General features: G+C 36.3%; 1 protein-coding gene across 3 annotated transcripts; it reads left to right on the top strand.

Annotated features, from left to right (window-relative positions):
- Positions 1-1,472: 1,472 nt before the first annotated feature.
- On the top strand, positions 1,473-27,003 carry LOC112468733 (phosphoinositide 3-kinase adapter protein 1). 3 transcript variants are annotated; one of them, XM_025038051.1, is made up of 17 exons: positions 1,473-2,169; positions 5,289-5,345; positions 6,689-7,103; positions 7,224-7,424; positions 7,672-7,931; positions 20,914-21,070; positions 21,156-21,543; positions 22,100-22,532; positions 22,702-22,892; positions 23,449-23,515; positions 24,008-24,325; positions 24,400-24,441; positions 24,637-25,071; positions 25,171-25,287; positions 25,546-25,640; positions 25,812-26,031; positions 26,284-27,003. In XM_025038051.1, the coding sequence occupies exons 2-17, from the start codon at positions 5,336-5,338 to the stop codon at positions 26,883-26,885; spliced, it is 3,951 nt and encodes a 1,316-aa protein (XP_024893819.1). In that variant the 5' UTR covers positions 1,473-2,169; positions 5,289-5,335; the 3' UTR covers positions 26,886-27,003. The 3 variants fall into 3 exon arrangements, with proteins under 3 accessions (XP_024893819.1, XP_024893820.1, XP_024893821.1); XM_025038052.1 differs by lacking the exons at positions 1,473-2,169; positions 5,289-5,345; positions 6,689-7,103; positions 7,224-7,424; positions 7,672-7,931 and adding exons at positions 16,064-16,156; positions 16,335-16,453; XM_025038053.1 differs by lacking the exons at positions 1,473-2,169; positions 5,289-5,345; positions 6,689-7,103; positions 7,224-7,424; positions 7,672-7,931 and adding an exon at positions 16,078-16,453.
- The last annotated feature ends 731 nt before the right edge of the window (positions 27,004-27,734 follow it).

Raw genomic sequence — 27,734 nt, forward strand, 5'->3', positions numbered from 1 at the left:
CTATATATTACGAAGTCGCTTACATATACCTAAGGTTCCTCACAAATAAGATCGTCGAATTTGGGAAAAATATTTTCTCGACCTTCAATTTCTCCGCGGCGGAATAAAAATATTCTTTGATAAAATGACAAAATATCAAAGAAAATATAAGTCGATTAAAAAGAAACTTAAGCGTTTGAAATGTTTTTCCGACGAAAATGGCTTACAGGTATAGACGGTGTATTAGTGTTTGATTCTTGCTGGCAGGAGATCGCGGTAATTGCGGAATTATAATTTCCGCTTTATGAATATCGTTAATTTGATCAGATCCGATCAAGATGTTGCAGCACGTGTTCCTTCCGTGCGGTTAAATCGAGCAATCACTGTCGGTGAATTACGGTACAGTAATCACTCAAAGGGTATCACGAGACACGGCTGCGGGGAGAAACGTGTCGAAAGGGTCGAACCCTTTCGCCGACTCAAGGAGACGTATATACATATGCTTTCTGAGGGCAGGAAATACATGCTCCGCTCGGCTTCCGCACGCATATGCGTGACAGACACGCAAGCGTGCGCGCGTGGCGCTATTCTTACCTCAACAGAAATTGAGGTAAGGCATCGAGATACACATGCGTGTACATACATTTTAGTTATCAAAGAAATATTCCCTCCCAATTGTTGACAGTTAAAGTCCTAAAAATGATATCTTTTAGGAATATTACGAAATCTTTATCGGATGAAGAAACGAAATCGTACGAGTTTTAAGAGAAGCACACGTTATAATCTATCTTTCTTTATTCTAAATTGTCTTAGGTATTTCTTTCAATATTTCAAGAAGATAAACTAATTTTTAAAAATTTTATTAATTTTCTACACGTTGCGTTAGGGTTCTAAAGGGTTTTGCTTTCGTACCTCTGTAATCCATTCCGCAAAAAAGGTCTACCGAATAAATAGGCAGAACTTGCACAGATTGCACAAACGTGGTGGATTTCCCCTTCAAATCCAAGGGAAAAACTCGTGCGAGGGTTACTTAAGGAGGACGCACGTGAGTCCGTTTTTCTTTACCGTCGATGAGCCGTCCTTCGACGTCTCAGCTCTACCGTCCTTGTCTATCCCGAAATAACGTTTCATACGAAGCATACATGGGCGTTCCTTTCGCACCACTGCCAGATGCGTGGGTGGTGGTAGTGAAGAAGAGAAGGAGAATGTGAGGCGAACGAGCGAGCGAGCGAGCGAGCGAGCAATCATATGGTAGCGCCGACGACAGGGCTCCCTCCTGGTCTGGCTTGTCAGTGCTTCATGAAGTGTTGCGCCGTACCCGTGTACGATCCCTGACCGAGCATGACCCTGACGGAGTCGAAACCTTCGGATCCCTAAGTAATAACTGGGAAATCTCGGAAAAGATCACGTGGCCACTTTCCAGCGCGTTCCTCTTCGTGATACGGATACGGTAGAGATGATAACAATGCTCAAAGTGTGAAGAAGAAGAAGAAGAAGAAGAAGAAGAGAAAACTGTTATCTTAATGTTTCGATGTTAATTGCTTCGTGATCGAGTGGAACAGCAGTAATCGTGATGATCGATTGTCGTCGGTGATTTCGTGAATCGCAATTAACTATGTCAATTAAGTGTCAACAAACATACGGATGCGTCAAATAATTTTAATAAACATCTACTCTTATACTAATTGGACATTCTTATACAGTAAAAAACTCTCGAAGCTATCCTGATGCAATCACCGATCAGCTTGACATGTGACATGTAAAATAATTTGTGTGTAATTTGTATTCGAGCTGTCTTACCATGATCAATGAATAAGACAGGCTTGAATCTGCGATCTTCGCAAAGAAACCTTTTTTTGAACATACTAGAAAGCATTGAAGAATATTAAAGTCCTGAATAAATACAATGATGATTGAAATAATTATGGATTACAAAACGCAGATCAGTTGTGCGAAGAAGGTATTATGGATTACGAGTAATTCAGGAAAAAAAGAAGAAAAACGAGGAGAAGCAAATGGGAATTGGCAATTTTTCACGAAAGATACGTTTACATCGTTTATTCGGTAGTGTTAAAATGATGTGGCTCGTAGTTCATTGCAAATATCAGCTCTCAAGGATCATCCCAAGCGAATTATAGAACAACCAGAAATTGAATAATGAAAGGCTGTATTAACGGTGAAACACTGAAGGTGAGTTCGCAGGCCGCGTGAGATAAATCGATTAGACTTGTATTTGCATATCCGTACTCTCCGGCGTACTATGCAAAATTGATTTACGTCGAAGGGATAAATCTGTCTCACGAAAATTTCCACTTTTATAGCGACTACTTCTCCTTTACATTTTAGCAATGAATATTTTTAGGACGTCCGTACAGAACGGGTTTATATATAAACGGATATTTGATTAGCGATATATATATATATAAAGCAATCTGCGTACAGCATAAATCGATACGCGTGGATATAGGGTTTATTAAAACATGCCTCTTCTATCTTTTTTATTATTTCTTATTTAACATTAATTTAACGATATTGCAATTAATAAGAATTTTAGATTGGTTTGTATATTATAAGTGCATAATATAATTCATAAAATGAAAAATATCGATGGAAATGTTTTAATAAATATTCTAAATAAAAATCTTCTTTCAAAATTTGTAAAAGTACACATTTTCTAAACCTCTACATATTTCTTAAATCTACAAAAATCGTCTTCTCCCATCTATCTGTACACAATCTCTTTCTTATCTTTTTTTATTTTTTCTTATCTTATAGACACAAATTACCCGAAATAATCTTGCGATAGCAAGTTAAGTTATCGTTTTCCTAAAAAGATACAAATTCGAGAAACAAATAAGACGATAAAAACGGGATGAAGCAGAAGTATAAAAAAATAACCAAGAGAGGAGTCGAGCCGTTTTTCCAAGGCAAGAGCCCCTTGATTACGCTCGCGCTAAGTCGCGTCTTTATGGTCTCGAACAACGCGGTACATTCTGGATATAGCGTGTGCCGCACATGTGCACGTTTACAGGGGCACGTGCACATCGCCGGATACAGGCTTCTTTTTATCGGACGACCATGCGTCGTTGCAGGTGCAGATGCACGGCGCGACGCAGCGCGGCGTTCTTCGCGACGACGCGTCGGTCGCAGGAACAGATCTCTATTAATAGCAACGAATGTGCGTGATTTGTTCGGGAAACCGTGTTTAACTTTAGGAGCGGTGCTATTTGAACTTTTGCAAAATATGACGAGCCTTCGGCATTTTTAAGAATTTTGTGAATCAAGCGAACGCGATGCAATGTGTAGTTTGAGAGATGCGAAATTATCCGTGGTATTTATGTTAGAGAGATAATCGATAAAGAACAATTGAAATAAAAGACATTATCGCGCTTAATAGATTTCTTATTTGCGAGATGTGTCATTACCCACACACACAGCAGTCATTAATGTAATATATTACTTCCGTTTCAATTATTTCTTTCAAAATAAACAGGCTATATAAGAAGCAATTAATTGTGTCTTCCAATGTCAACCTATGAGATTATAATTTTTGCAAACTTTTTTACAATTGCTTTAAAATTTAATAAGCAAATTTTTAATATAATTAATGATTTGTACGTCTTTTACCCTAATATTAGTTTAAAAATGTATATTTTTACATTTATGTATATTTTTAATTAGTAATAATTGTTTGTCACGTCATTTTACAAACATATTACAAATTAATATTTAATTCTGTTAAAAACAAATATTTAAAAATTTCTACTTTTTATTTTTATAAGTAATAAAAAAATTATTACTTTTATCTTAAAAATATTACATCTTGATCCTATTAATGCATACTGATCATAATATTGATCATAATACTTTCATTTCTTCAGGCGCACAATTTGGCAAAAAGAGTATATCGAAACTCGAAACATTCGACTTTTCATGGGTACAATCACCTTATTTCCCTCTCTTTCAATCTCTTGCTACCCTTCTCCCTCTCTCTCTCTCTCCCCTCCCCCCTCTCTCTCTCACCCTTTCTATTTATCTCTACCTCTACCAGGCACACGTTCTGCCTCTCCTGATCGTACGAAAATAGTAACTGTTGCGGCAACTATGAGAGCAGAAAGTTGTCGCTACATCGCGCATTTGCTGAACTAAATTCGAGGAAATGCACAGATTCTCAGCTAATACTATCAGTCATAGTCACATGGATTGACAAAAATAATTGTTATATAAATCTAACAGAATGCAGGGAAGAATAGATTACTAATTTTGCATGAAAATAAAGATTATAACTGTATCAAAACTGTATTATGAGTTTCGTATAGTTTGGATGAAATAATTATACGTCGGGTAAAAGAAAAATAAATATTGTGTTACTTTATAGATAATAAGATTTCAATTATTATGCACGTGCATGGGAAATCCTTTCATAAAGGGGAGATTTTCTCGTAAAGCAACTTGATAGGCACCATTGTACGGATAATAGCGGCGGATGCGAGATACACGGAGGACAACATGATAATGTCGCGTGCATATAGCACGTGAATGAATCGCATTTGCACTCGACCCCCATTTCTTCGTTCACCACCCCCTTCTGCGCGCAAATGTAAACGGGTCGCGTTCCCCGTGCGCGCAATGCGCGGTGTCTCTCACCGTGCTAAATATAATATTCGCGTGTATTTTCAGCGATGAATGAAAGTGTCCGACACTTTCCCGCGTGAGATTTTCTGAATTAGGAGAGAAAAGATTCGCGATCGCGGTAACGAACTCTCTGACATCGAAATTTCAATACGAGTATGCACCAGCAAACGGGATAAAACGCGCGAAAAATGTTATGAATAAAATCTGTACCTGAAAAGTAGAAGAATCTAAAAATTTAATATTATTAAAAGTCTGTAAGAAGATTGTCGCATTATCGATCAGTATTTCCTTCTTTTTATTAAGTTAAATAATGACTATATTATTTCTAATTGAACACAGAAAAAAAGATTAGCTATACTATAGCTAATTGTAAACTAGAGACAGCTAACATTTTTTTGCAACGAGAGCAAAAGGTTTTGCTACTATTGCTAAATTATAGCTCTCGCTGCAAAAAAATGTTGGGTGTCACTAAATTTACTTTTCAGCAGCTATAATCCCGTGAAGCACTAAAAAATAGACATCATCGTCGACTGGTTTAGAATTATTTTTAAAATAATTTTGTGAACATTCAATATAAAAATTGTTCGCGTTTATTTTTCTGCTTGTCAGATATAGAAATATTTGTGTAATAATAATACGAAAACAAATACTATAGTACATATTTTGTATTGCAGGTATCCTTGGCATTCAATTGAGCCCTTTTACAGAGAAAGTCATCATCATGGCACTCGGTGAGTTTTATTCTTTCCCGGTGCAATCGCAGCGGAGATCGCAAAGATCGCATACAGATTTCAGAGACGCGCTCGGCACGCGAAGCACGTAGTTCACGCATAATCGCGCGTCCCTCACATCTCTCTCATTTTCATTCACAGACAAGCAGTAGCTTACTCACGACATTCGTTGGTCGAAATTGCGAATGTAATCCGCAATGCAGTTTGTCGGTGCAGTATCGGATTTAAATTTGCGAAACACAAGCAACAATATAATTTGAATATTTCTCCGCGCTTCAACCTGGTTGTGATAAAATGTTTTAGCTAAAATTAAAAATAAATTTATACATCTGTAGGTATTTTTCTAAAAAATTTTCAGATTTACTTACAGAAAAAAAGAATTTGCTCTAGATCATTAAATTCTTAAATAATCCCGAAGTGTCAGAAGACAATGAATGTTAATAATGAATAATGTGAATAACGGAGAAAATTTCTTATCCAAACAGCAAGCTACATAAATTTATCCGGGTTAATGCCCATCTTTGTCGGACTCAGTAAAGCGGCTCGCGAATTGAGGTGGTGCATTTCCGGCACAGCTACCGCGTATTCCTACCGGTTCACCGGGTGGGGGGAACAATGCAACGTCCGGTCCGATGTATCCCCCCACTGTGGCCGAACCCAATGGTCGGAAGGCTCGTCCATGGTGTCCCATCAACATAACACAGCTCCCACAGTCACAGGTGGACTCGCTATTAGCCTAGTCGCGACTGTGGCACAAACTCGGGTCGTGATAAGAGCAAATGTCACTTCAAATGACGTTTTAATCTCACAATCAGATTAGACGAGCGCCTCCTTCGCAATTCCGTGCGCGATGTCGCGGCGGTGCACAGATCGAACCGTATTTGACGTCTAGATTTTCATTTAGATTCTGATTCGCGGTGGAAAATCGAAAATCAAACTCGGAGATTTTTAATGAGACAATAAAGAGTGCTACATTGAACTAATAAAATAATTAATTAATTATTTAAACTTTATTAGTTACTCCTTCCTATTAGTGATTCAAATGTGGTAAAAGTGATGTTGAAAAATGTTCCTCGATTAATGTAACAGAACTGTACCAATACAGAACAGACATCCTTGGTGTTAATTGTACAAGTTAATGATGAACATGCAATGGGAATTCGCGCAATCTCGTACCTTTTGCAACGCCGATTCACCTCGAAGTAGTGTTGACTGTAACAACTGTACGAAGATTACATCACGACGATAATCTAATAAATTTCGTAGTAGACCACTGAAGAAGGGAGTATCCAGTGAGTGAATTAAGCTCGTGACCCGGATCCGTTCGATACGTATGTTTACAGATAACCCGTCGTACTTCTCGATCGTCGGGACGTCATCGTCGAAAGCGACAGCGACGACGACGATATCGGCATCCCCGACGTCGCCTAGGGGTTTCTCCGCTTTATTTCGCCGAAGAGCATGCAAGATGGGCGCGGCAGCTTCGTCCCAGGGTGGCGTCCTGATCTCGGGATCAACGTCCAGTGTGCACCACGGTAACGCGTCAGGCACGTCGGCGCCGTCGACGCCGACGGAGGAGCGCGTCCCGATGCTGTCGCGGAACGGCGCGATCCAACCCGGATGCAACAAGAGGAGAAGCTTCCGCAATCTTTTCCGGTCCGTGAGCGCGAACGCGGAACACGAGAAGACTCAGAAGTTCCTCAAAGGCGACCCGAGACCGTCCGACGTTGCGCCGCCGTCGCCGTACCTTCCTCATAGGTAAAAGTCGTTTCTTTTTCCACGTATATCGAAACGCACAATCCAAATAAATTTAATTTATTCAGCTGACTAGCGTTTCAATTCAGTTATTAGATGTACTTATTATGGATTGTCTTGCAGGTCGCATTCGCACTCCGAGAAAGATCGACGTCATCTTGGTCGGACCAGGAGAGTCTTAAAATCTGCCGGAGAACTTCTATCCAATGATATGATCTATTGCGGTGTAGAAAGAGGTAATTCCAAGGATCATAACGGTAACGAGGACAATACCGGTAGCAATGACAATACCGCAGAAGTCTTCTTCGATGAGGACGATAAGAGGTGAGTGATAAAATTATCGTTTTTTTTTTCTTGAATGAGATTGTTATTTATATCAACTTTAATCTCATATCTTTGTAATTAAGCTCAAATTTTGTTCATCTTCGATTTTATTACCAAATAATCTGCCATTAAAAAATAAGTTGTGACAAATGGATCACATCCTGTATACGTTATTTTAAATATAATCAGAAGAATATTTAAAGGGAGGAAAGCTATATGGGGGGGAATAATGGGAAAACTTTTTCAGATATTACAACGTTTCCTCCACTCTTCCCACAACCGCCAGTCGAAGGAGGCACTCGATCGGCACTTTTCTCGGAAAAGAAACAGGCGGTAATATAACGGCTCCTGGACGACAAACAGGAGGATCCAAGAATCTGTTGGAAGCAGATACGGTGGCAGCCTCGATACCGCTCGACGATATCGATGGCATGCATTGCAATGAGAGCAAACAACCGTCTTGCAACAGAACTAAGCGAAGAAGACATAAGAATTCATCCAATAGAGGTGAGTACCGATCAACGTAGATTCTCTTCATTGAATGCTCGCGAAATTATCGTTAATCCTTATTATTGAACGTGATACGCTTAATAATTGCTTTTAGATTGTCAGGATCATAATTATAGGAATGAAATCAAGTTTAATACGAATCCGAATCAATTCCAATTCTAACTCAGGTTTCACTTGAAAGTTCCTTTCGTTTTCTGCAAGCGTTCATAATAAGTTCGTAGATATCTTTTCTAAGCTCGAGTCTACATGGAAGTGTTTTCACTTCTTGAAACAGTCATAAGAAGATTGAACTTATCGTGAAAGTTCGAGTCTAGCTGTGAGATGTTCGATTTTATCTTTAGTCCTGTGACGTAATTCTAGTTTTTTGATTGATAATCTCCTATTCAGTAATCAGGTAAGTTTCTCCTTCTAGTACTTTTCCTCGATCGAAGATGTCCTTTCAAATCTCGAAATGACGTAGAATCGCTGGGGAGAATCACCGAGTTGCGCGAGTCGCACGAATTCTTTTTCTATCATGAAAATTGATAGTCATTTCTATGAGGATAGCGCACTCGATTGAAGAGTTCTCGCATTCCCACGTCCCGTTTGTCGCACGCCCGCATGAAGCGCGAATCACGCCTGCTGTGTTATAAAAGTCGGAGCACTGCGACACAATTTCGATCGCTACACAGCATCGATTGTTCTCCAATTTCTATTCATATGACACTTTTGGGCCGCTCTGGCTTTAATTACAGCGCTGAGGAGTGACAATTGTAGACAGTGTCGTATTTATTGGACGAATTTCACGCGAAAAGAGCTAAGTGCTTCTATAATATGTATACAAAAAGTATAAAATTATCTTTATTGCATTTAAATTGATTTCACTAATCGACTTTAACTTTTGATTAAGATTAAGCATCAAATCTCTCATTGGTGAAAAAATTAATATTATACAAAAATATTATTTCAACAAGAAGTCAATAATGTGCTTAACGTTCGACAAAAATGATCAATATAAAGCAAAAAATTTTCTTTATAAAAGAAGACATTTTCTGACCTAAAAATAATTCAAATTTATTTATAATTATACAAACTTTCAAATCGTGTTTAAAGAATCTGAAGAGGAATGTGTTATCGATGATAATGATATAAATAATGTTATTATTAATTTAATCATACACACATATCCTATCTAAGAACAGACACACGAGATGTTGCTGTAAATTACTTTATTAAACTAACTTTTCTAAAATTTAAATTAAAGTTCACATAAATAGCCTATAAAGGATATCCGGCGATCTCGCGATCACGTAACGGATAAAATCCGGGACCGGTTCGCAGATGAACGCGTACGTAAGTCAGATGAAGTCCGCCCCGGAAGTTGACAACCTTTAGTATTCGGCGAGCGACTTCGTCGTTTTCCAATGGTCGATCGTGCCGGTCGCCACATACGCGATCATAAAACTCCCGAAATTTACGATGTTACGTGAACATGAACAGCGGAAGATTCTCCGATGCATGTAAAACTCATTTTTTCTCAATAAAAAAGTCGGAGCCTTAATAACTTTACAATAATAACATTACATATAAATTTGTAATAAATAAGCGATTGTAAATGCGAATAAATTTACAAATCAAGCTTCTAAACAGCCAATCAAATAAAAGATCTCATTGCTCAATCCCAATAAACTTAACTTTTTTAATAGCAACAAATGAGTGAATAAAAAGCCTAAATGTGTTAAATATTAATATATATAAAACAAAGCCTAAGTAAAGTAGTGCGATTAACATTATTCCATCGTAAATCTATTAATTGCAACGAATCATATATCGTGTTGTTGTGCGATACAAGAAGTTTACTAAACTTTATAATAGTTATTAAAGAAGGTTAACATTTCGATTACCATTCGATTAGACAAGGAATATCTATAAATAAAAGCATGAGCTGCTGAGCAGTCTCTTAATTAAGAAAGTCAAGCAGGCGACGTTGTAGCACATGTGCATTTAACAGCGAAAATATGACCTCAGCCAGCATCCGGCCGTGCTCTAATTAAAACCGGTAATGAATCGTAGATATTCACGCAAAAGTCAAAATTAACAATTCCATCTGCGATACCGGCAATAAAATTTATACATGTATATAAAATAAGTAAGACAAAGATCTGTGGTAAATATAGTAAGCACAATCATCTTCGTTATCTGATCGTTAATTGACTTTACAACTAACTAGGCCACATCAGTACATCCGGTCGAGAATTTTTTTTACGTTCTCTGCGAATCAAATATAATTTTCGAACTGCCAACTATTCTAAAACGATATGGAGGCAACGTAAAACGATTTTGATTCAATATATAAAGTGCGAAAAACTTTTCTATCGCAAGAGAGACAGATAGAATCGACTCTCGTGAAATTGTTTTTACGACTACTGTCCAAAGTTGGACGTCGGAAAACTTTGTGCAATTTAAAGAAATAACATTTTATACGAGTGTCTGTCCGAGAAAGCAATATGTCCAACGACAGAACGTTAATTTGTTCTTCCAATGAATCCGTCGTTTACGACGTGTCGCGAAAGGTGCGGAGAATAGATAAAATGTATTTGTGAAACTTAGATTCGTTTCTGGAATGTGTTTTCACATGTCTTCCGTTGCGAGCGTCGCGCAGCGTGTCCCTACCAACACGAAACGGAAATATCCGTCCATATGTTGACACGAGGTTGCAGGCAGTTGTATTGGCGCACATCCTACGACCTCATCGAAAGAATACGCTCCCCCATGCCATAAATTTCTTCCCTCCCGTCTTCCCGTCTGGAGCAAAGACCGTTTCAGAAGAAAAATCACATCTTGCTTCGCAGTCTGCATTAGCAAACACTATTCAGTATCATTAAAAAAACTTCATCAATTATTTGATTGTCAAAATTGATTTCTTTTAAACAAAGCTTCCCACGAGAAGATTTTTTTGTTTCTATCTTATTCTTTTACGTCAGATAAGTATCTTTTGGCCGTAGCATCAATAACGCGAACCTATATTATATTTAAAAAAAGCTTATAGTTACATCGTATCGTACATCAATGTAATATATATATACATCATGTAATGTGTTCTATATATCGATTTATGTTGCGTAAATCTGCGGAAATGCACATGTCAAAAAGATCAACTTGCAGCGCGATATCAACAAACAGGGTGCGTCGAGCGATAAACCGAGCTCCCATAAATCTAGTGAAAGACGGAGGTCAATAACCGCGGGATTAAGCATTCTGTCTGCATATTTGATTCTATCCTCATATTATTTACCGGTCGTACTTCCTGGTGTTACACCAGCACAGATCTAGCGCTTCCGGCGCTGACAGTTAGTTTCCGTGGGGCGTCTCGTATCGATCTCCCCGACGCAATAATAAATCAAGAAGCGTGAGGAAAAGTGAAACGTAAAGGCAGCTAGTCTTAACTAATCAAACAGAAAATTACAATAATTAAACTAATCTGAATTGAAATCGTTCTCCATTGGAAAATAAAAGATTAACAATACATAGTGCACATTTTAATAAGCAATATCGTGATCTTGAATCAGATTTTTCCATATTCTTCTTTATCTTTTGTTTGTTGTGATTTTTAATATACGCATAGAGATAATAACATTATTTAATAATGTATCTTTGGAATTAATCATTATTATTCCTTCTTTCGAGCTACAAATTCAGAAGTTGTCTTGATTAAGTTGCATTCGAATCGCAACAACCACAACCACCATAATTAGTGCAATTAGTGACCGAGTCTGTGTATATTGAACCGTGTTCCACTTGCATCCACGCATGCTTCTACTTTGTTCGGATTTACTACAGATTATCATGGAGTCATGCACGTCTCGCTATTCGAGGAACGACAAAAACATCCGGGAAAAAGGAAGGGCTATCCTTTTGCTTTGATATTTATTCGTGCTATAAATATTTACGCTTTGAGATTTTGTCCAGAAACTGGGATGAAACGGAGCTTCTGTAAACTGCCTGAAAGCTCGCAACTGCTAATTGTTTACGTCTTTCATTCCCGATGTATGATGATGAAATGGAAAAAGAAATCAGTGCAATTAATCATTTTAATAAAAAATTAAGATCCATTACGAAACATTCCACTAAACTTTCTCAAACATTACATAATATTACATAAAATAGTTATGTAATTTTACCATTAACAAACAATTTCGTGTAAATATTTTAATAGCGTTAGCATTAAGTTCAAATAAGAGAAAGGATGTTAATAACACATTATATTTAATCCATTAATATAAGAATATTTTTACAAACTGGGCTATCACAATAATGCCTACAGTGTTCGAAAGGGTTCAAGTATAATTAACCGATTAGTATGATGTGTTTTAGTTCGGAAGGGTAATACCGGAAATTTCTCTCACGAAAATACATGTCGGTTTCGCTCGATTCGAAACGTCAATTTAGATTCATGCTCGAAAAGGGATTCGAGAGGCGCGATCGGAGTTGGAACGACCATCAAGTACATAAACGAGCTTTGATTGGTCAATACGCGATGTCCGGTATAACTACGATTTATCCAGCGAACCAAAAGTCAAGTCCGTTTCTCTTCGATAATTCTCCCTCGCTTATCGATCCCGCCGATCGTCCGCGAATCAACTGAACTGCATTATTTGTCATCGAATTACATACATCTTATTGTTAGTATTTGTAAAATGGGTCTTCTCTCAGACTCTATGTATATATTTTATCAGAGTTCTTACTTTTTACTAACTGAAACAAGAATCAGACTACAGATATTGTTATTATAATTCTACTATTGATATTTTACATGAAACGTATCTATGATTTTTACATCCTTACAAGGAAATAGTCTTGTTTATAATTAAAAAACAAACAGAGTTTCCCTTAATCATGTTTAACTTAAACCAATTCACTTTTAATTTAACTGACTTTCAGTTTCATAGAAAATCGTTATCTTAGAACGAAGCGTAAATAATAAAAATTCACAGAAAACTTCTGCACGCCATATTTCGCGTATAACAGGATCTATAAATCTGAGCTACTGCTTCGTAAATGAAGTTGTTTACAAGATGTATCGATAACATAACGTGGGTGTGCATTTATAATAATCCGCATTTATATAATAACGGCAAGTGATTTCGCGATACTTCTCACAGATTCGCGATCCGCTCAAAAGCAGATATATAAAGACATGTCAAACCGAGAAAAATTCGAAAGAAAAGTCTTTTCGTCTTATTAAATATTAAATATGTAAAAGGTTAAAGAAGGCATATCGTCATGGTATTTTGTAAAATTTTAAACATTTTCCTGAAGCGGAATTCTTTCGTAGAATCTGACGACAAAAAACACCACATTCCTCTTTTATTATTTAATATTCCTTTTGTTTTCAATAATAATTAAAATTTTATTTGACATTTTTATTATATTTTGTATTTTAATACAAAAATAGACACGATATTTAAATACAAATTATGAATATTTCATCTCGACTTTTCGAGATTAACCATTTACGACGATTTTCTGTTACATCGTCGAAAGTATAAGGCTGAGAGAAGATATAACTGAACTATATTTAGCGTTTTATTAGATAGAAAGATACTATTTGCTTTCAGAAAAACTTTGATAGCGTATCTCGTGACATGACAGTTATATCTACGAATCATACTTTTAAGAGAGACTTCTCATGTTCCAAGTAAAAAAAAGAAAGAAAAAAGTACTTCCTTTAAAATTACTTCCAAATAATTTCTTATAAAGATCCTCTTTATTCACGGATCTAATTTTGTACTAACTTTTCCTTAACCAAAACTATCGAAAGAAATGGATAATCTATAAATTACCAGAAATTAAAAAACAAAAAACAATATTTCTTAATTTCTTTAAAAGTGCAATATTTATGTGCATTATTTTTACAATTACAGTATTATAATAATTTTCTGTTTGTACAATTATACATCTGAAGAGATTGGATAAAGACAAGACATGTCTGAATCATTCTGGCGCCGGATATATCTGCAGACTTATAGGATTTTCGAGAGCGGATATCTAGTTAGAAGTTCTAATAAGCTTACAGAGATTTTATCTTTCAATAGACTTGATCATGGCCCAAAACAATGATGCAATAGAATCCGAGAAGAATAGCTTATTATCCCTGACCACAAATGTTATTCTTCTCCTTTTACTCTTTCAACTTCTATTAATGTGTTTATTAACCTGATGCGTGTACATGTTTATTACTGATTCTTTCGTAAAAACTCCAAGCTTTTTATTTAATATTTCCATTACTTCTAATCTCAAAATTATCCTCCATATTCTTAGTAAAAAAAAATTTCAAGTTAGTCAAGAAACTCGTAAACAAAAAGTAAAAAGTGGTTTAACTGATCTGGAACACCCTCTATAAACCGTAAATTATAATTCAACGAAAAAATTTTATCGGTCATTATTCCCCGTATAACGGCTAATGATTCTCTTGTCAGTCGAGATTTCCGAGAAAGCGGAGAACCTATAAATGCCACCGACTACTTATCATCTTCTGTCCCTCCGAGAAATTTATAAACAGCACATATGCCCCGAATGCAACCGTTATGTGCACCGCGCTGCGTTGGCGTAAGCACATATGATTTCTTACCCGCCTTGCATTCCCGCAATATCCGTCACGTTTCCCGTGACAAAAATATCCTCAACATTCGTCATTTCACATTGTTATTTCTGGGGTCGGCGGAATAAATGCGCTCATGAATAGTCAATAAAAATATATCATTAGATAATTCGATTTTCTGGTTAAATAAAAGCATTTTCGTTGCCTTTTGACTTGCACAAATTGCTTATTATGCTATTGTAGTTACTAATTAATCTGATTTTTTCTTCTTTACAAATGTCATTTATCGTAGATAAATACAAATTGGATAAGAGAGAGTTCAATTCCCTAGTTCTGGTCAGATTTAGAATAAAACGTTGTCCATCCTACTCTCGACATATCAATGGACCGTATCCCACAATATATGCAAGTGCGATAGACATAGTCTCGAGTGTAAGATACGAGGAACTGCTCTCGTGAACCTCAAGATGATTATTATTCCCTCGTCCGAGGGACCGAGTGACTCAGTCTCCTCTTCTGATCTGATTAATTGAAGCAGCCTAATTTCTGTATCAAATACAATGGTTAGATATGCGGCGCACATGGTACTAAAAACAAACGAATAAATGTAAAATATTGTGGGTGATTCTGTATACATGGTATACAGCTGTATATATTTTTTTCTTCAATTTTATTCAAAAACATGTGGAATGTCTTAGAAATATTCTCTATATATGATTTATAAATAAAAATTAATATATTTTTTCAAGAGTGAGCGCTCGGTTGCAAAAAATAAAAGCAAAAAAAAATGAATTAACGCTAGCTCAAATAATGAGATGTAGCGAAATAAAATACTTCTCTATTCTTCAGATAAAAATACTTGTTTAATTCTATTATGGAAAAAATCGTCAATGTAGTATAGAAGATGATTAAATGATTAGAATGGTAAAGGAAAAAGTAAAGGGCAGCGGAAATAAAAGATCCAATAAATGACCGGCGTTCTTTAAAAGCCGCGTTACGCCAGCGGAATTTCGATTCATCGTGAATGGGGTCCCTGTTTTACGTCTCCGCATTTAGGAAACTATATGAGATCCAGAATAGACGATAAAAGCGTCGAAAGCCTTTCGCTGGCGAATATTACATACTTGAACAGATAAAATCCTTTCTACTTCAATTAATCGTTATTTTTCATTTACTAATTATTGAGAGATTTTAATATTAAACTATCAAGTGTCGGTAGCTCTTTGTATAATCTATAAGCAAAAAATGGACAAATGAAAAACAGACTATGAGAAACAAAAAATGCATGACATGCTTCGGTTAAAACTTTCTCAAGAACTTTTAGTCAGTTAATTGCGCGATAATTGCAACAGTTATGGTTTTATAGTTGTAAAAAGCTTTTTACTGATTCCGTCACGATAATGATCAACCGATCGCCACGTGAATCCAGAAAATCTCTCACTATAATACGAGCGATGCCGTCTTCGCGACGCGCCTGCGCCGAGCACGAACATCGCGATGGTCGGTTCATCCCCGAGAAATATTCGAATGTCCGCTCAGTTCCATCGCGCCTCACGCTAGAGATCGGTTTTACACTCGTCGACTCCTGCAGTATACTTTCTTTTTAATTTCTCAACTAGATACCGGCATAATGTCGATCAATGTAAAGAAATAACATCTCTTTCGCGTTTCTATTAAAAAATAGTATTTTTAATATATCGAAAAGTGTCATTTATATATTAAAATTTAACATTATTATTATATCAGTTTTGATTTGTGTTCTTAAGCGGAAAGCGCCTCAACGAATCGATCATGTATTAATTGGTCGTTTATTTCAACAGCGATAATAGTGGTTCGAGATGAACGGATGGAGCCGATGAGTGCATAGATCGTAGTAGCGAAGTGAAAATGAGGATAAAAGCGGAAGATTATTATGCCAAACGGAGCGCCGAATATTTCGGTAATTATCTTCCGACATTCTCATCTTTCTCAGTCGCGATGATAAAGTTAAATGCTTGATTAAGGGAATGAATATAATAAACCGATCTTTTGGTAGAAACTTCTTTTTCTAATAAAAAAAAACCGATCTGGTTGTTATTCCGAATAAATGAAAATAAAATTGATGAAGCACCGTACAAATTTTGCAAAACATTCCATGTATTGCATAATTAATACCTAATATGTACGACAATAAAAATGTAGAATTTCTAATCTTCTACATTTTCAAAAATGTTTCTTTGCGACGCGCCCTCGTTTGCATCTTTCACATCAGATTCTTTATGAAGGCGTCAGCTATTGCATCCAAATGTATCCCGATGCAGGATACGTGGTATGTTAATGAAATGCAAAACCAGTTGTGTGTGAGTCGAATACAGATGATATTGAAGTAGCGTCAGATTTATACAGACTTTTTGTCAATTCTTTGTTCAGAAATTACTTTATTGGAACTTTAGGAATTTAAAATTAAAATAACTTAATTATCTTTTATTAATTATTCTGTTCCTTTAATATAAAATTCGTATATAAGATCTTGTAAAATATTATTTGAGACTTTCTAAATAAAAAATCAAATTTATTTATCGGTATTACACTGTTAAAACTTTTACTCTTAAAAATCCGTAAAAATACCTTTAATCCAAATATTAATGTAAATTATATAATTAATAATGACAAATATATATGTTAATTTTGACATCTCTAATTTTTTTTCTTTACTAAAAAGCTTTATTAAACTTTTATTCAGAATTATTTATAATATAAATAGAAAATAAGAAAAAATAATAAATATCTTTAGAATTCCCTTCATAAAAATAAATTATTTATAAAATTAATTAAGGAGCATCTACCTCAATATAATTTCAAATATTTCCTGTATAAATCGTGACACGAAGGACCCAGACGCGATATCAATAAATTATATTCTAAATTATACAAATACAAATAGTGCAAACGGATTATACTGGCGAAACATAATGAAGATTTAATTCAGTCGCGCATATTTGGCCCACAGTTGTATAATACCGTCATTGTTTGACGCAGTCGGCGCGGAAACGGACGATTCGGATGGAAAACTCGGAACTTGGCATGCATCACGCGTACAGGAAAAATTATGGGCATGACTTAATTCGTCTTGCCGAAGCCGAGCGTGAAAACAATGCGCGCGGGGTGGGGCTTCGAAATAAACGGTACGATTTCCTTTCCCGAGTGGCTTCGAGCAGTCGTGCTTCGACACCCGTGGGATCGTCCTCGTTGAAAGTCGTCCTCGATTGGGAAAGGCAAAGTTCTAGCTAGGAAAAAAAAATGTTATCAAAGTGCGCGAGGGTCGTACAACCGCCAGCAGCGACACTCAGCCGCGATCGCGAATAAATAGAAGATTGGATTTTAGACTCTGTTACTCAAACGGAAACAAGAAACAAGAGGGGTGCGCGTCTCTCCAACGATTCGTCTTTTGAATACAATCGAATGCGTTCACAGGAGAGAATGATCGATATCTGTGTCAGTCCTCGACCGCGAAGACGAGTCCGGCCAAATTTTTTAGATCTTTCCGCGATAACACGTAAGTCGAAGCGAGAGAATGTGAAATTGTGAACTCTTGAGAATGCGAATGAGAGTCGCGAAAGAGCGTTGCGTCTCGGCATAATCTTACGTGCGCCTCTTCGAGTGCGTTGATCTTTTTGCAGCAATTATCATCATTCAGGAGCGACCCGCGGGCCGCGACCCACGTGCGTTACAAACCGACTGTATTTCCCGCGATATTATCGCCGCAGTTTCTCGCCGTGGTTGCCGGCCATCAGTGACAGTTAAAATTGAAATCCACGAAATAGTTTATAATATAATAATTATAATTATTATATAAAACGATAGTGCGACATAATAATTAAATATAATATATGTAATAAAACATTTCTAGTAACATACACTGTTAGAAGTAGACCTGTCACACATGTGTGAATATTAATGCGTCACACGTGTGTAATGTATGATTTTTCAAACGTTCATGCACTTGTGTCTCAATGTGCACGTGTGAAAAGCAGGGAAACGCACTAGGGAATGTGTATAAAACACACACTTCAACGTGTGAATTTAGTAAAACATCCACAAGTGTATGAAATAGTCAAGCACTATAGTATTCACACACGTGTAATGTTTCTATGTGTGTGAATATAACACATTTTGGGGAAAGTTACACACTGAGTATAATATAACACACTTACTAGTCACACACTGACCAAGTCACATATCATGCAGGTACGCATCAGCAACTCTTTGAGGTTAGAATACGACGAGCCTGTGGCTGTGTGCGAATTGTGTGCACATTGAAGTGTAGTGCCAATTATACAGTATTCTTTATTATGAACGGATAAACAAGATGAACAAGTCTTTGATGGAAGCACATTCCGATCATTATTTATTAGGGATGCTATAAAAAAGGTTCTTTTATTTTTGTCTAATGAGGCCCTCTCTCTTGTGTGTGTGTGTGTGTGTGTGTGTGTGTGTGTGTATGGATTTGATAAGAATGTTTTAACTTTATAAATATACTTTTTTCATAAATATATTTACGAACACAAAATTTCGTAATGAGCCGACATTAAGAAATATTATATCATATAACTAATTCAAAATCTTATTACTCTTTTTAAACTAAATTTGTTTCTTAAGATGATTTTTGAAAAATTATATATTTGCGCTGGTTGACATATGTAGATTAAATATAACACTAACATTAAATTAAGAAGTGGTCTACCACGTAAGGCAGTTGACTCACGATCCAGAGGTCCCGAGTTCGAATCCCACCAAGGTAAGTGTGTTTTTATATGTGTTTTTAAATACGAGAAAAATATTTATAATTATAGACTGCATCTTAAGAAACAAATTTAGTTAAAAAATAGTAATAAAAGTTCGAAATAAATATTTTTTTTTGTTTTAAAGTATTATAATTCCTTTGGCATTAAAAGGACTGCATTAAATTACACATCTCCAGCTGTGTGACAAGTCATACACGCTAATATAATCAAACATCTATTCGTGCGTGAAAAAGTAACACACTTACAGACGTCTTAAAACGGCGGACACACATCACACGCGATAAAGTGTGTGATATTCACACACTGCTTCTAACAGTGTAACAAACTTAATTGAAGGATAAATTTGAGATAATATTAAGATTATTTTTCGCTACGCGATTAGGATAATGAAAATACTAGAATTTCAGAAATTTTGGAAAAAACAAACAAATAGTGTTATGAATATCAGTAAATAAGACAAAAAGGGCGGACATTGCGTGCGAAGGGTGTTGCAGGAGCAAGTAATATTAACGCCGTCAGTTAAGTAATTAAAACTTTATGTAGGGACTATGTGACATACATGAAATTTATTTCGAGTCTAAATAGGTTTAACTTAGCATGAGTAATGAATCCAATTTAAAACCGGAAACACCAAAAACGGAAGCCACGCGCCTCACGTATTATACCTTAAGTAAAAGTTGTCGCGACAGTCCCTCCGTTAATAGAATAAAGACTACAGAACTCTCTCTTTTTTTATTCGTCACTGTTTTATTGGCAACTACCTTTATTTCTTATTCTATAAAATATAAAAATGTGCAATCAAAAAGACTGGAAAAATGCACTTTTCTTTATTCGGTCTAGAATCAATTTTTCTTTAAAAGATTTTTCCGTAAAATTTCTTAAAACATTTCTTCAAAATATCGGAAAATTAATGAATGATTATTATCTGCTGTTATGAATGATTATCCGTTGTTATACTGGCATTCAATTGGAACGCGTATTGTGTGCGTCCACATTATGTATCAACAATATCACATTAAACTCGTTCAATTGACTCGAGTCACATGCTGATTCCGCGCAGCCGCGTTAGAATTTTCACAGAAACCGTTTCATCATTTTATGGTCCTTGTTTTCGCGTAGTACGAGGTACCTATAGTCACGTTATTCGCGGCATTATTTCATCAAACATATTACAACCACGTCGCGTGTTCTGTGATATGCGTCACACGAAATTAAATGCATTCCCCGTACGTTACGACAAAGCTAAATCAAGGTTGCTTGATGTGACACATGTACAGGAAACATTTTGTAAATTAAAGAGCGGTCAAGTAGAACAGAAAATTAACGCAGAGAAGGAATTCAGATAAATCGCTAATTAACCTGCTGCAAATAAATGTTAAATAAAAAGTTAGTGAAATAAATTATATTAATAAATCGCAATATTATTTTAACACGATCGTTTAGCAATAAAATTATCCACAATCCAGTTATCTCCATTCGCCAGCTTTCAGAAAGATATATTTTACTATCTACAGTTTTATTTTATATTATTGATGAACTTTTTTTTACGTCGCCATATGAGACGCAATCTTGATACTTGAGTCAATTAATTTGATGTTTCAATTGCTTGTTTCAGGGTCGCATTCAGCTACGGTCTTATCAAGGGACGGGCACGCAGAAGACGATGTCGTCTTGGTCTCTAGCAAGGAAAGCGAGGCTTCTAATCTGTGGGTTGACTACCTTACCGGATGTTTCGAGCAAATCAGCCGTCAACAAGGACGACCGCCGTTCAAGTAAGTATAATAAAGTGAAATATTTTTATCTTTGTGTGCCACAATTTGGAATCTAAAATTATAATCGATAACATTTCTGACTCAGAGTACGTCACATCGCGATCGAAGAGCCGATAGCACCGAAAACGGAAGAGGGGATCCGATCCTCTCGCCTCCAGATCGTCATCGTATGCCCGATATTGCTGGAACGCGTCCGGACCAGTCCGGAGCACGCCGTCCATCTGACCAGCCACCTGGTCGCCGAGAAGGTGCTGGCGATGATGCTGGGCGTTCATGACAGTCACATCAACGACACTCATAGGTCCAGCCTGGTCTCCTATGACCAGTGGAGGAAATTCTTTGTGAAGGACCAGAACGAGACGTTCGTGAGTGAATTGCTGGGCGCAGCGGTCGCCATTCTAGGCACTACGCCGCCGCCAGCCCTAAGAAGCGATAAAACTGCATTCTCCGTGCATCCGAAGAAAGTCAAATTGGTAAGTGTCAATATCATATATGTTTATAGAAGAAAATTCTAAAATACTTCAAGATTGCGGGAGATACAGAAAAAAAGACAAGAGATTTATCGTTAGAAGAACATTCAGTCTTTTTGGGATATCCATCCATCCTCAGTCCTATTACTCGTGTCCGAACGTAATGACTTCTCTTCATATACATATGCATGCACGCGGATTATACACATTGTATATAGGACCTACAGTTTAACGCCGATTCCGAACGGCTATATTTTTTAGAGAAGTTCTCTTGGCAAGATATTTTGAAATATACTGACTTTATATTAGTCAAATCTATTGTTAATAAATAATGCTCGAGTAATAAACGAGAGGGTGAGGGAATTCTATATATTTTTACCTTTGCTCATAGAATGCTTATGAAATTTATATAAAAAACGATGGAAAAATACTATATTTTTTATACTTGAATATTAAAAGAATTTTGTAAAATTCGAAAAACGTGTCAACGAATCTAAAATAATAATTGAAAATTTGAAAATGTTGCAAAAACTGAAAGATATGTGCATTGTGTTCGCAGGGACAAAACAAAATAATTGTTTTGCTAAACGATCCGTTGAGTCCTAGGGATAATGTCTCCGTAATCGTCGATCGTTGCGGCGACGCGATCGACATAAGCAACGTCAAAAGAAGAAATCCTTACGCGCTGCAATTTTCGATACCAGAAAGATGTCTCGAGGTCTCCATGCTGGTTGGCGTGAGAATAACAAAAAATGGATGTTCGCTCGGCGTTAGGCAAGTCAAATGCGAAAGCAGACTCAGGGAATTAGATCAGATTCTCAGAGCGCACGACAATCCCCTCGAGTTTATGTGCCAGACTTTCGGCTTCAGTTCTACTGATCGGGAACAATTGGACAATTGGATGGTCCATGCATTTCAGAAGAATATCCCTCCTCATTTCAATCTTTTGTCTACCCCGAGCGGTATGGTGCCTACCAATAAAAATCATATAAGTAAGTAGCTCCTAGCTTAACAGTTGAATGAAAGTTACATATTCGATCCACATTTTTATTTCACTGACAGCATACATTTGTTATTGAGATATGTTACAACGCAAATGTAAACTTGTTGAGATTGTTATTTTTGATCGATCGTGAGATTCAATCTTCGGGTTTATTTTAGGTTCAGAAGAGAATCCAACATTGCTGCATTTCGCCGCGCGATTTGGCCTGGAAAAACTAGCGTGGCAATTATTGGACTGTCCCGGTGGCGATCTAGCGTGCGACTTGAAAAACGTTTCCGAGCTGACACCGGCCGATCTTGCCGATCAAGCTGGACACGCGAGACTGGCCCATCAACTGCGGGGCTACATGGTACAAAAACCTCGCCTTTAGACCGACATCGCAATTAATTGAACACAATCGGTACTACCGCGATATTTTTTTCTTTTCTCAAGGCATCCATTATACACGTGTCCACTTTATAAAATTTCCAAAAATAAAATGCGCACTTTCCAAAAAAAAAATTAAAAAATTTATTTAATTATTGCATGTATCAAAATAAAAATTACTTCTCATTTATTTCTTCATTTAATCTCGAAATACATCTATTCAAATAATTGTCTGACTGTATAATAGCAGGATTTCGAATTCTTGAATCTTTATTTGGAGATTAAATGAAGAAAGTGAGAGGTGAACTTTATTTTGATATATCAAATAAGGATTTTTATCTATTTTTTAAAGTCTATCTTGTTTTTCCGCAACTTCCTTCGCCTATCTCGGAGCAACAATATCTCGGGGGAAAAATCTGCACGAACTCGCATATCATTCAATTTAATACTTTTCGAACCATAAATGATCGATGAATTAACTGACAAATTAACTCTACGTTGCATGTTTCGATCGTAAATTCCGATGGGCGAAACTTCAGCAAATGAACGAGTTCACCAACATGTACAGCTACCTCAAAGTTATGAGTCAGACGACAAATAAACCAGGTATTAAAAATATATATATCGCTAGAACAATATTACGAAAACACAGCAATTCTGTTATTCTTTAAAAATTCTGAGAAATTTTCTTATGTTAGAATGATCCAAATTTTTTTACATGAAAGTGTATAATCATAGCAAATTATTTAGCACAAACAAACAGATGATAATTCTATGTTAAAAAGAAAGTTGGAAAATATGAAATGAAATTTTTTTATACAAGGTTCCATTTTCAAATTTTGCAAATTGGAAAATTAGTTAATAAATTAATTAATAAATTTATATAACTTTCAATAATGAAATACTATCTGTGTATATGTGTCTCGTAAATTAAAAAAAATTATTTTAATTTTCAGTGAATCTTTTTACATAAAAATATCTTTTATACGAAAAATAACAAACTATCTTATATTTGACAATCTCCAATAAAAAATTTAAAAAGGAGTCACTCTCATTAGTCTTGAAAGGAACTTGAGGATAATGTGAGTGTGTCTTTAGGAACAAATTCAACTACGGACGTCCCGTCGACCGTCACAAATGAAACCAGCGGCGAAAAGGAAGATTATTGTCGACCAAGGCCCTTGAGCGAGGCTTACTCGGTACCACCGATCGCAAGACCGGTAACGATTCTGACCCCAAGTCTGCAAACAGCGAGTACCTCTAGCACGACCACAAGTACCTTAGCCGCAAATTACTCGATCGTGCCGACGCCTACGCCAGTAATTAATAACCAGCTGCCATCCACACCCACAACCTTGGTCACGTCAAACGGACTGGATACATCTTTCCAAGGTTACATGAAAATGCATGCCACCGGTAAATATCCTCAACTGTTATACACATAATTCACGGAAAGTTATTACATAATAATTATTACATATAATTCACAGATTATTCATTTACCACAAATGCTCTTCACCATAACATAATTGGCAAGTATACTAAAATTTAAAATACTTTTCTACTAATTATTAATATTAATAAATTCATCGATATTACATTCTTGCATAATAAATAAAAAATCCAATAATTCTACATAAAAATATAACAATTATTTTGTTTCAATTTTAATCTGATCACGATCAAAAAAGAATAAACGCGTGACAAATATTTCCGACTAATTAAAGGTTCAAAAGCAATTACACCGAGTACGACGAATCTACCACCGTCCCGAACGGGTACACCTACTCGTCAGGAATGTCATCAAAGTTCATCGGGAGCGCGAGAGGATAATTACGGACAGAAAATGTGTCAGAATCATCCCTATGGCAGAACGTCATCCAATAGCAGTACTAAATCCAGAGAACCGTCAGGCCCCCAGGACGAGCTCCTGGAGATAATAAACGATTTCAAAAACAATGTCTTCACGATATCTGAGGTAGAGAGGCTCGTTGAAAATTGGCAGAAGCGAAACGACGTTCAGCAAAGTTTCAAAGATAAGCAACGACAGCTTATGGCAATGCGGGAGGAATACGACAGAATACAAAAAAGAATGAAAGAAGAGATGAAGACGCCGACGCCTTTTGAGAAGATACGAAAATTCTTCTCCAAGGGGAAGAAAGGCGAGTCATTGCACTTTTAGAATATAACTCCTGAATTATTTTTATCTGATTGACTGGCGAAAAACAACTGAAGAATTTTCCGACTAATTTTGGTTACAGATACGAAGGAATCTGTTAGCGTTGCCACCGATTCCTCTACGAGCAAATCCGAAAGTATTAACGGTGGATTAGCTGATCGCCGGCCTGTCAGCAGTTTAAGTCTTCGTAGTGTCTCCAGTAAGTAAATCTAACATACTAAATTATATTATATAATAATTTAATAGATTACATTATACAATAATTCAGAATATCTTTAAAAATGTTCTTTTAAGACACACCCAAGAATTTGAAAAAGACCTTACAAAATATTTAGAAAACAATTCAGAAATTAAATACATTTTACAGATCTTTTAAATATTTGTATAGAACTTTTATATTGTTATGTAAATATTGGATATTTTATTTAAATTTATGTAATTTTACGAATTTCCTTAGGTTCATCATCATCTGGTAGAATGAGCACTGTCAGCGGTTGCAGCGGTGCAAGCTTGGGCGACAGTGGAACCCATTCCGATTCCGAAGACAGAAGAGTACGTGCGATATCACAAATCAGAAATAATAAATCCAGCTAAATAATTATCGATCGACAGAATAAATAAAAAAAATAACAATCACTTCAAAAGAAATTATATATTTAAAAGGATATATAAAATAGCAATGTTTTTGTATTATTAAGTTAGATCTCTACAATTTGTTTTTAGCTCCAGAATGCCAGGGATGAAAAAACTAGCATGACGTCCTACGAAATACCACCTGCGCCTAAACCGTTCACAGGCAGGTATTCACCGGCGTCCGGGTATTCCCCATCACCGAGTCTTTCAATCACGCGTGATCTTGATCTGCGACAAACACAATCACCGTCCAGGGCCGACGATAACGAGTATTACATTGCGTTCCCACCATCGGGATTGCCTGTTCATGGTAAATTAACCGAATCGAACGTTCTCATTTCTATTTATTCCAGGCATCGTCTCGAACTATTCCAAGCAGCATAGCAGTTCAAAAAATATTTCAAGAATATCCAAAAAATCAGGCATTGTTCAATCTCAACTATATATCTTATAGACATTTTTAACCATTAAAAATGCCTAGCCATTTAGAGTCACAATTTGATTACTTGGAGATACTTTGGAATCTTAAAAATAAATAACCCCCGCAATTTAACTTTCATAGCGTTTAAAGCGGACGGTTCTCCGAGGGAATCAGAAACGCCGAGCTCGCCGTGCGAACATCCGAAGTATCACGACTTCGTCCAGAACGTCACCGTCTCGTCGGACAAACATCAGGGGGAAACCGAAGTGACGAAACACGCTGTCAACAACAGCTACACGAACATCGAACCGGTGGCATCGAATTTCACTCCAATCGCGCCGCCAGGAATGTGCATTCCGGACTACAAGAGCAACGAATCGACATCCATCGATTTCGTTCACGTGGATCGGGAAGCCGCGAAGGAGCACCTTGACGATACCACCGAGGAGTGTTCCAACATCGTGAAGCCGCCGCTCGTTCAACCTACCGTTGACGAGGTCGACTCTGTGCCTACTGTTCGAGGTCAAGAGCCCGCCGAGACAATACGCGATGAGAAACACGTGCCGGCGAACTCGGCGAACATTTCGAAGAACACGAATGAGGCCACCGAGACTAGAATGCCGGAATACATGAACCTTGCCGTTAATATGGGTCACGATGCTGCCAAGGTTCTCGGCGCAATACCAAAGAAGTTGCCTGCACCACCCGTGCCACCGCGAGGTACAACCTTTCACACTGTGTAATTTCACGCGGACATGAACACGCGACTTTTGTAATGCAAAAACATAGATAATCGTTATGTTAAGAATCAAGTCAATAAAAATATATGTATGAGGATATTAAACTCACAGCGAAATTCTCCTATTTCCGGTATTTTTTCATATCTCTCTTGTTTCATTCTTATAACGCGAATGAAATAAATTGCGAATTTTATATTAAACAAAACTCATAATGAAAATTAATAAAAATTAATTCTCACGTTAACACAGTTGATATCGTGAGATTATTTAAAGCTTTGTTTCTAAACCGGTATATTCGATCTAAGATTCACACAATTCTTTAGAAATGATTTCCTCTCAACTAAAAAGATCAAGAAAAAAGATTACGGGAATTTCTGATGAGTCGTGATTGAAAAAGATGTCAGTGACTCATACAGGTTTATGTAACTGCGAGAGCAGAGCTATTTATGTCACAAATCGACGTAGACTAATTAAATCACCTAATATTACAAAACATAACATAAATACAAGTTCTATCGAGTTTCTCAATGCTATAATATGTAACGCACAATTTTGTGATTTTCAGAAATAACGAATAAAAAATATATTTAGATTATAACGTATAAACATATACGTAATAATCTCAACGTAAAAAAATATCATAATTAAAATAGAGAATAGATACAAAAGATAAATATGATTATGTAATCATAATTATAAACTACTTTATCAACTTTATTTTCAATAAATTTTTATTATCTATTAAAAGTGCGACTAAAAAGTAAAACCCAATAAGATCGAAGCGTATATAACTATTTTTGTTAACAAATTTTTATACAAATTATACATCATGTCTTTTATGCATAAAAATTC

Source organism: Temnothorax curvispinosus, unplaced genomic scaffold (genome assembly GCF_003070985.1).
Source record: "Temnothorax curvispinosus isolate PA1 unplaced genomic scaffold, ASM307098v1 QBEX01001931.1, whole genome shotgun sequence".
NCBI lineage: Eukaryota > Metazoa > Arthropoda > Insecta > Hymenoptera > Formicidae > Temnothorax > Temnothorax curvispinosus.